General features: G+C 37.2%; 1 protein-coding gene across 1 annotated transcript; it reads right to left on the bottom strand.

Moving 5' to 3' along the window:
* Nucleotides 1-5,720: 5,720 nt before the first annotated feature.
* On the bottom strand, nucleotides 5,721-7,283 carry LOC120417604 (uncharacterized). Its single transcript, XM_039579710.1, has 2 exons — nucleotides 6,687-7,283; nucleotides 5,721-6,632 (listed from the first exon to the last, which is right to left on the bottom strand). Exons 1-2 carry the CDS (start codon nucleotides 7,281-7,283, stop codon nucleotides 6,465-6,467), a joined length of 765 nt encoding a protein of 254 aa, XP_039435644.1. The 3' UTR covers nucleotides 5,721-6,464.
* Nucleotides 7,284-11,188: the final 3,905 nt, after the last annotated feature.

Here is an 11,188-nt window from a genome sequence, read left to right on the forward strand (position 1 = left end):
AGTTTGTCAAAATAATTTTCCATTCAAATTTGGCAGCTTTCCATACAAAATTGATGCATGCAAATTTATAAATCTGTATCTTTTGAAGGAATTTATTGATCGATTTGGTGTCTTCGGCAAAGTTGAGTAGGTATGGATAAGGACTAAACTGGAAAAGAATGATACAAGGTAAAAATTTTTTTGGTGATTTTTAATTTCACTTTTTGTCACTAAAACTTGATTTGCAAAAAAACTTCTTTTATTTTTTTCCATTTTCTGATATGTTTTAGGGGACATAAAATGCCAACTTTTCAGAAATTTCCAGAATGCGCAAAAAATCTTTGACTGAGTTATGATTTTTTGAATCAATACTGATTTTTTCAAAAAATCAAAGTACTGATCGCAAAAGTATTTCAACTTCATTTTTCAATGTAAAATCGAATTTGAAATCAAAAAGTACTACAGTGAAATTTTGATCAAGTGCACCGTTTTTAAGTTATAGCCATTTTTAGGGATCTTTTTTAAAAAATAGTCTCAGTTATTCTTTTTTTAAAATGAGTGGCCATATTTGCCTACCTTTGATTTTTTTTTTAAAGCTGAGAAAATTCTCTATATTTTGCTTGAAGAACTGAGATATGGCCATGCAAAGGTTTAAAAATAGGAAAATTGACGTTTTCTAAGTCGATGTCAATTTTCGATGTTAAAATGTAAAACTTTTGTGAAATTTTTCGATCTTTTCGAAAACAATATTTTCAAAAAATTTAAATCAAGACTAACATTTCAAAAGGGCCAAACATTCAATATTACGCTCCTTTGAATTGTTAATCTTGATTTGAAAATTTTGAAAATATTGTTTTCGAAAAAAAAGAATCGCTTTTAATCCTCCCACTGTCCAATAGTTTGTGTCTTTTCCCTTGAAGCGTCCTGCAAATGGCGTTTCTCTCGTTGGTCGAACGTCGCCACCGTCATCCTGCGAGTCCTGCGTGAAACCAAAGCCAAAGGGTCGGAGCTTAGTTTTCCACGTCGTTTAGACGGAGCTCGGGACAGAGGCGATTTCCTGGCTCAAATAGCTCCGGTCTCACCCCTCATCACACCTTAGTGTTGGAGACTCTTCGTCGGGGGGGAGCGAGCGGAATTTTTCCCCAGCACATTCCGACAAATGAAGTAAAAATTATGCCGAACTCGGAGGAGGGACGGTGGGCGGTAACACGTCTGCAGATGACCAAAAACTGCTCCCCTGGGGTGTTGTCAGAAGGAAATTTCATATTTTTCACCCTCCATGTGAGTTTGTGTATGACGTGGTCAGGATGTACGAAAAACCCGTCCGGAAGGCTTTCATGGGAGAAGTAAAGGCTTACGGCAAGCAGCCAACTCAGTGTCGATTATTTCCGCTTTGATCATCGGCAGGCGAAACAAGGTCCTGATCTTGCTGTCTTTTGCGCCACTTGGTACCGGGGGTAAAATTCCTGCCGAGACCACGGCTGGTTAAGAGGGTAAAAAATATTACGAGCATGAAACTTTCACGTGTGGATTTCACATGCCAAAAGCTGTAACGTGTGCTTTTTTTAGGGTGAAAAATACACCCACAACTGAGCATTTTTCCGGTTAGGCTTAGGATGATAAGCCGGAATTGTTTGCTGACACCTTGGATAATCCAGCTCTGAAAGCCAAACTACGCTGCATGCAGACCACCTAAACCACATCCAATCAAATGCATGATATCGACGAGTTAGATAAATAAATGTGGTCAGGGTGGTCGCTCCACCGATTACGCGCAAATAGAATCCACAAATCCACGGGTTGGCAGTGAGTAGTTTGTGTGCTCAAATGCAGAACCTTGACCGCACGAGTAATTTATGCTTCGGTGTTGTTTGATTGAGTGGATTTGGAAATTGTTCATTTGCTATGTAAGGGTTAGCATCTCGTATTATTTACAAATATCAAATAATATCCAAATTTACAATAAAAATATTTTTTTCTGCAATAAGCTTTGTTTTTATACGGGTTATTCTCTAACAACTCACACGAAATCGGGAAACCCGACCCATCTTCAATTTGCGAAAAAAAAACATTGTCCTAAGGGTTAACTTTTGTCCTTGATCACGAATCCGTGGTCCGTTTTTTGATATCTCTTGACGGAGCGGCGGTACGATTCCTTCCATTTTGGAACAAGCGAAAAAAGAGGTGTTTTTCAATAATTTGCAGCCTGAATCGGTGATGAGATAGAAATTTGGTGTCAAAAGGACTTTTATGTAAAATTAGACGCCCGATTTGATGGCATACTCATAATTCCGATAAAACGTATTTTTCATCGAAAAAAACACTAAAAAAGTTTTAAAAATTCTCCCATTTTCCGTTACTCGACTGTAAAAATTTTTGGAACATGTCATTTTATGGGAAATTTAATGTACTTTTCAAATCAACATTGACCCAAAACGGTCATTTTTTCATTCAGAACAAAGTTTTTCATTTTAAAATTTCGTTTTTTTTTTCTATCTTTGCAGGGTTATTTTTTAGAGTGTAACAATGTTCTAAAAAGCAGACAATTACAAAAAATTTGATATAGAAACATAAGGGGTTTGCTTATAAACATCACAAGTTATCGTGATTTTACGAAAAAAAAAAGTTTTGAAAAAGTTACTTTTTGCGTTTCACTTTGTTTCGTCGTCCGTGTCTGTCGTGAACGGTCATGATCAACGACGACCGACATTTTCATAACTTTTTTTTCGTAAAATCGCGATAACTCGTGATGTTTATAAGCAAACCCTTGATGTTTATTTATCAATTTTTTTGTAATTGTCTGCTCTACAATTTTGTAGAACATTGTAAAACTCTAAAAAAAACTCTGAAATGTTAGGAAAACCACGTAATTCAATAATGAAAAATTTTGTTCTAAATGAAAAAATGACCCTTAACTTATTTTTATTAGGTCCTCTATTTATTTATTTATTTATTTATTTATTCAATTAAGTAACGTAAGACTTCATGTCTTTTAAAATGTTACAATGTTTCAAACTGAGTGAGGTGGTTTTTGTTTAAGCTTCTTGCTAATTTTGTGTTGCTCTCATTCCCTAACTAATTAGTCTAAACGATTGAGTTCTTCTAATAAACTCTGCTTAAAACTCACAATAGTGGTACACGATTTGGTAGATACTGGTAATGAATTCCAGAAGACAATGCCTCTTGCAAACATTGACTGACTATAATAAGAAGAATTAAAATGAGGTAACAAGTAGTTTAATGTGCGCGTTTGTCGAAAAGGTCTTAATTTAGATAACAAATAATTAGGTTTTTTAGTGAATATTATTTTCTGAATTGTACAACATGATCTGAATCGATAGAACTGGGCAAAAGGACAACCAATTAGTGATTTTTGCAAGTGGGTAACCCTGGAGTAACGAGACAAATTGTAGACATATCTGATGCATGCATTAAGTGCGATACGAAGTTTGTTGATAGCTGCGGCCGAAGCATTAGTATATACAAAATCTCCATAAATGAAATGAGGAAATATTAAGGACTTAAAAAGCCTTGTTTTCGTGGCAGAGTCAAAATGTCTAGTAACTAAGTTAAGGCGTTTTAGCACTCCAAAGATTTTACCACATTGACTGTTTATGTGGGCATCCCAATCTAAATCAGATGTGAAGATAACACCTAAATTGTTAACTCTATTTACAAATTCGACCTGTTCGTTTCCAAAAAGTAAAGCAGGACAAACAATAGGAGATCGCAATTTGCTAAAAATTATTGCTTTAGTTTTGGACTGATTAATTGGCAAAAGGTTGTGTTGAGACCACTTGTAAATATTTGAGAGATCTTTGTTTATTTTATTTCTAATAACAGACAAATCAAAAACGGAATCAGAACAAAAATAAATCTGAACATCATCAGCAAACAAATGGATTGAGCAATGTTCTAAAACTAAAGGTAAATTATTGATAAAAAGAGAAAATAGTAACGGTCCTAAAATGGAACCCTGAGGAACACCAGATCCAATATTTTGAAAAGTTGATAATATCCCATTACAAAAGACAGCTTGACTGCGATGTATAAGGTAAGATTCAATAAGTTTTGCAGCTGACTCAGAAAAGAGAAAATCAGAACGAAGTTTGTTTACAAGTTTTCGATGTGATACCCGATCGAACGCCTTAGCAAAGTCTATTAATAACAGAATTGCAATTCCTTTTTTATCTAAAGTTAAAGCGATATCGTCATGGACTTTCAGCAAGGCTGTTTCTGTGCTATGATTTTTACGAAAACCAGATTGATACGGATGCAGTAGGTTCAAATCGTTGATGAATAAAGAAATTTGAGTGTTAATAAGTTTCTCAAAAACTTTTGAGAGTGCACTCAATATACTAATTGGTCGAAGGTTAGCAATTGCAGAGGAATTACCTTTTTTCTTAATAGGTATCACTTTAACGGTTTTCCAGCCCTGGGGATAGATAGAGGTCTTAATGATGCTATGAAAGAGGTGTTTAATCAGCGGTAAAATTAGTGGAAGCATAATTTGTATAAATTTGATCGGAACACCGTCTAGGCCAAAAGCGTTGGATTTTATTGAAAAAACCGAATTAATAATTTCATAATCAAGAAAAGGTTTGAAGGTAAAACCATTTGGACAGGCTGCAAAAGTGGGTATCGTTGAATCATCCATGGTAAAATTAGAAACGAAAAAGTCATTAATTTGCTCACTAGAGATATCAATACTATTACTACATCGATTATCATCTTTGAGTCCTAGTTTTTTAACGTTATTCCATAGTTGTTTGCTTGGAAGATTTGTGTTGAATTTCCTTCTATCATGAGTTGATTTTGCTTTTCTTATCAAAAAATTGGTACGATTTCTAAGAATTTTATAATTCACTTTATCACTATCAAGTTTAGTGGATTTCCAAGTTCGATAGGCAAGATCTCTGTTCAACATGGCTCTTTCAATATCAGAATTGAACCAACAATTTTCATGTTTTATACGCATTGACTTTAATGGAACGAACCGATCATGAAGATATGTTAAGTTTCTCATAAAAAAATCTAAAAGAACATTAGGATTGTCAATGCTATAAAAGTCACCCCAGGCAAAGTCATAAAACGCATTTTGGAGTTCAGCAAAATTAATTCTTTCGTAATTTCGAAATTGTACGGTACTGTCAGAGGTTTTAGATAAAGAGTAATTTAAAGAAAAAATGATCATATCATGATGAGAAACTCCAGGTAAAGAGATCTGATCATTTTTAAGAACCATGTGAGGGGAATCAGTGATAAAAAGATCAAGTAAAGAACAACCTGAACTGTAGAAATAAGTTGGCTCGGAGTTGATGAAAGAATAACAAAAATTAGATACAACTTCTCGAAGGTGTTGCAAACGATATGAATTATATAATAAGTTGGTATTGAAATCACCTATAAAATACGTAGAATTGTATTTAACGCTAAAATTTTCAAAATGGCTTTTTAAAATATCTGCACAGTTAAGATTAGGGGGATTATAATATACCGCAAGCAAAAAGTTTTCATTAGCATGACGAAAATCAAGTAGAAGAAATTCTGTAATTTGTCGGCCATAATCAGCATCGTAGATGGATTTATTTACAATACGACAGGACAAAGTGTCACGATAGTAAACACAAATGCCACCACCATGTCTGTTTCGATCATTTCTTATAATTTTATAACCCTCAATTGCAATCATTTGATCAGTGATCTTATCACTCAGCCATGATTCAGTCATACATATAATATCGAGTTTACTGTTTAATAAGACCGATTTAAGTTCATAAAATTTTGAGAAATTCCTAGCACAAATGCTTTGAACGTTAATGTGACAAATGTTTAGATGATCTTGATTCAACATAGCATTTAAAACAATACGGGGAATGTTTGCAGAGACACTTCTAATTCGGGAATTATCCATAATCAAAAATAAGTGGAGGTAGTTTCAAGACAGAGCATACTATAGGACCCAATTCATTTAAACTAATATCTAGGGATGAGAGGCAACACTTAAATCTACTTAACATTCTATAAGATTCCAAATCAAACTCCTACAATCGTCGCAGTTCACCCAGTACAAAAGTAAATCAGCAAATCGATGTTAACGGTCAAAGAAATGTTTAAAAATACAAAAAATATTATCAGTACACCATCACCTTCAGACTTCATCAGCAGCGGCACCAACGCGGTTCAGGTGAAACCAGGCTCGTCTCCAAGGGGCAGCAGCAACAGCGCAGCACCCATAACAGCACCCAGATCAGCAGCAGCAACTCCAACGGCACCCAACAACAGCAATAACTTTCAGGACGGAAAAGGGAATCACAGGATAACTCAGGGAATGGAGTCAAAGGATGGGGGCTTACGAGAAAGAATAACTTGAAGGAAAAGGAAGATTGTTAATTTTAGGGTTTTTGACTTTCAGGAGGGGAAGGAATCATGGATAGCTGTGGATGGGAATCAAGGGAAAAACTGGGAAGGAAGGAGAAAAACTTTTAGGAAAGGGGTTTCTTGCAGCTCGCCAACAATTGCCCCGTCGAAAATACGCCAACAGGATCGGCACCAGCAGCAGAACGGACGCAAACGATGCCATCACGGGAGTAGACCTGATGAAGATGTCCTTGCTTCTTCAACTTGAGGGCTTCAGAGCGTACTTCACGGGCCTGGGGTGTCAAGTTTTCATTTAAGAAGATCCTGTTGTTACTTTCAAAGCCTACGTCTCGCAGTGTCAGGTTCCGACTTCGTAGGTAGCGGCCATACAGCTCGATCCTCTCGTTCCTGATAGCAAACTGGCACAAGATCGGCGGGGAAGTTCCAACGGTTATGGCTTGTTTGGACAGGCGTTTGAGGCTCACAATAGGCGTGTTTGCGGGGTTGTACGCAAGTTTGGCAGCAATCATTCGAAACAGCACCTGCAGATCTTCGTTCTGGCTGAATGGGACACCGTTGAGGATCAGGTCATGGGCACGTTCCAGGCGGTCCAGTTGATTTGACACAGCATACAGATCATTGCGGGTTTCGTCGAGCCGTTCGGAAACTTGTTTTACGCTGACACTGCAGTCAGTTTTTAGCTCCAACAACTTAGCTTCCACGCTGGTGATACGGATTTCCAGGTCCGACTTGCAGGAATCGATGCGTGAGTTGGTATCCTCGAACAACCCTTGAATTTTGGCCCACAGATCGCCAAGCGAAGAGACGTCATCGCCCATTTCGTCGATTTCCCTTCGACTACGTTTGTTGATGTTATTCTTGAGAGCGAGAGTACTCAACTTGTTCAGACTGGAAGAGCGTGTCACAGGTCTGTTTATATTCATCTGTCAACAGCGTTCGCAGTTGAATAGAATAGGCGATCTTCACTTTGCACAATTCTGAAGGGCTCGCAAAGAAAACGTGGCCAATCGCAAATTGTTTTCGAGAAAAAATACACTAATTGGTGGTGCAGCTGCAGGCCTCCACGATCAGACGATCACAGCACTGGAGTTCTATCGCGACCGAACGTTTTGAGACAGTTTAAAATCAAACTTCAGGTAAAAAGTACCGATTTCGCCGCGACGATAGAGTTCTATCAACCGATTGTACACATACCCTTCAGGATTTGGTGCTACGACCAGGATGGGACCAAGGATCGATTCTGGATCAATGTAGATTCGAAAAATATGTACATCAAATTTTCCTTAAAATGACATGTTCCAATTTTTTTTAACAGTCGAGTAACGGAAAATGGCAGAGTTTTTAAAACTTTTTTAGATGTTTTCTCGATGAAAAATACGTTTTTTCGGAATTCTGAGTACGCCATCAAATCGGGCGTCCAATTTTACATAGAAGCCCATATCTCATCACCGTTTCAGTCTGCAAATTATTGAAAAACACCTCTTTTTTCGCATGTTCAAAAATGGAAGGGGTCGTACCACCCCTCCGTCACGAAATATCAAAAAACGGACCTCGGTTTCGTGATCAGGGACAAAAGTTACCCATTAGTACAAAGTTTCACGCAAATCGAAGAGGGTCGGGGCAACTGTTGTGTGAGTTGGAGGAGAATGCTAAATTTGTTATGTTTTACCCAGAATATTCAATTGTTATCTGTGAATGATTTTGATAGATTTTAATATTTTTTTCTGAACTCGAAAAACTTTTTGATTCAAATGGACGAGTTTAATAGAAAATCAAAAATAAAGTAAAACAATATTTTATTAAAATTGTTAATTCTACCATTTTGAGGACAAAAAATAAATAAACCATCAGTAATTAACATTATTTTTTTCTAATAAACTCACATCCTTCCTTGTCTTCTCAATACTTTATTGTTAAATTTTTGTTGGCCAGATATTTCCAGATTTTTTTTTGATACACAGCCAGTCCTTTTGAATTGTTAGTCTTGATTTAAAAAAAATTAAAATGGTGTTTTCGAAAAGATCGGAAAATTTCACGAATTTTGTCTTATTTCAACATTGAAAATCAGATATCGATGTTAAAAAATTGTGGGTTATTTGGGTGAGACTTAGAAAACATCATTTTTTTTTCAATCATTGCATGGCAACAAAAGATCGTATCTACATAGTTTAATGAAGCAAAACATAAAGAAATATCTCAGCTCTTCAAAAAAATATTTTTTTTTCAAAAATGATCAAACATGAGCATTAATTGTAAACTTTATCAAATTTTCACTAAATTATTTTTTGATTGCAAATTCGATTATATGTTGAAAAATGATGTTGAAAAACTTAACCAAATTTGATTTTTTGAAAAAATAGTATTGATTCATAAATTGGTCAAAGATTTTTTTTTCCACAATTTGGAAATTTTTGATAAGTTGGCATTGGATGTTTCAGTAACAGAAAGTGTAATTAAAAATCACGAATCACGAACGTTTTTGGAAATTCGTTTTGAACACTTTGTTCGTGGTTCCCATTTTCATGAACGCTTGTTCATGATTTTGGAGCTCTATCTTCACCGTGTACTCTCTTTGAAAAACTTTCCAGTTGGCCACCGATTGGGAATAGATTGGAAATTTTGCCAGACCCCTCCTTCCATTCCAGAAAAAAACTCCTTTTTCTTCCCTGTCATTACCCTCCAATACCTGCAAAAACTGGAGAGAGAAGTTCTAAAAACTGAGAGCAAACAGAACCTTACCCTTCCACCCTAAGCGGTTTCGAAAAGGATCAGTTTTTCAGGCAAGTTTTTGCCCTCTTCGGAGGGAGCGGGAGGCTACTTTGCTTATAATGAATTTTACTTTATTTCAAAAATAATTAAAAAGTAATTAAGTGCGAGCACGCTCTTAGTGCGCCATTGCAGCCCCCCATGTGCAGTGCATCAAAATAAAGGTGGTGTAAGAGTTTTATTTTCTTAAGTCTCCACGGATGCACCATTTCGCCTTTACCAGCAGTGTTGGATCGAGAGTTTTATTAGTGCTGAGAGGGGTGCTCTTAAAAACTATACGGCGAATGCATGCATGCGGGAGGAAAATGAGGAAAAATGCACTCGTGGTGAAAGGAACGCCCAAGGTGGGAAAATTACTTCCACGTAGGGAAGCACACGTCGAGCAGGTAATTAGTTGTGGAATCTTTGAAGTGGTTCGAGGGGGAGAGAAAAGAGGATAATTAGGATTAACACCTTTGGTGAGTGCTGCTGAAGGGAATGAAATTTTGCAATCGGATTTTGAAATGCAATGTTTTTTTAAAGAATTAAAGCTAATTGAAGAACTAACAAAAAGAAAAGAAATATCGACCTTAACCACTCATTTGCTGTGTGACTTTAACGAGTCAAGAGGTCATAAAGTGCGGCCAGTTCGGGGTCCAGCTGACCCATGTCACGGTTATCACTTGATGGCTGAGAACAATTCTCAAAGGCACAAAAAAAACACCTCTCAACGGATCCCAGCTAATGTTTCCCGTAATCCAGTTACGGTTGATTAAATTCACCCACCGTGTGACGAGGGTGGTCTCCTTAAGTGGAAGGCTGGAGGGGGGCAGCAGTTTTGGAGTGGCTTTTTGGGAGACGTGATTCGAAACGAGGTCGATCCGTTGATGACCACCTCCCGGAGGATGTCGGGGAGGAAAACGCACTCAACCGATTATTTCGCGGGGAAAATCCGGCCACAAACACTCGCACTCAAACGGCCCGGGAAAAAAATCCGGAAGAGTGAGCGAGACAGAAAAAACATCATTTTCCAAGTGAAACGACCGCTCGAATTCGATGTGCGGTGCCCTCGCGTACGGAAAACTCTTCAAAAATTATTAAAAAAGTTTAATTGAAGTTGGAAAATTTCAATATAAAAATCCAATTAATTTTCATACTCTATCGCGCACACACACACACAATTTTTTTCTGCTCCTCGCGGCGGCCAGCCTTCATAAAAAAACCTCCTTCTTTCCCGGCGGCCGCAGTGGAGCAAAATGTGCTTCTGACACTTGGAGGGCCACTCGAAAGAGCACGGGAAATTGGAAGAAGCACAAGAAAGAAAAAACGCGGTCGGAAAAGCTTGCGGTTCGGCGTGTCTTTCGGCGTGAAGACGGCGGTTTTGCTTCAAGATGCACCACACCACCAATCTTGATTGGGCGATGTTGGTCTCTGTCACGGAAAATTGTGGGATTGGTTTTTTTGAAACTCAAGCAATGTTTTTCCAAACAAAACCTTTAAAAATAGAAAAAGCTCGAATCTCCGCAAGCAAACCTCTTCCAGTCAATCTAATACCCCTGAATGTGACAAACCACCCGTTGCAGGAAGTTCGTAAACGCACCTTCCAAGAATCCATATCGTTTAAAAACCTTCCTGTGATGGTTGGTTGAATTCGGGGAAAAATGGTTTTCAGGAGGCACCAGGTGTGCGCCATCTTCTTCCCATCAGAAGGTATTTAGGTTGAAACTTGCCGGAAAAATACAACCTGTCATCATTTACCGCACGACATAAGCTCCAACGTGATTTTTTGTGTGTGCAGTGAGGTGAATTTATATGAGAAGGTTTTGTTAATTTTTTTGTTGTTTGTTGAATTATCTTATTTTTGGTTAAATTTTAAGTTATTCAAAACTTGACTATTTCCCTTAGATGGGAGTTAAAATATGAAACATTCGTGACATTTTCCGATCTTTTCTTAAACAATATTTTTAAACACTCAATATTATGCCCTTTTGAAATGATTGTCATGATTTAAAGTTAGTCAAAGGAAAATCGGAAAATTTCACGAATGTTTTGCATTTTAACATTGAAAATCGGAGCATTAGTT

This window comes from Culex pipiens, chromosome 3 (genome assembly GCF_016801865.2).
Source record: "Culex pipiens pallens isolate TS chromosome 3, TS_CPP_V2, whole genome shotgun sequence".
NCBI lineage: Eukaryota > Metazoa > Arthropoda > Insecta > Diptera > Culicidae > Culex > Culex pipiens.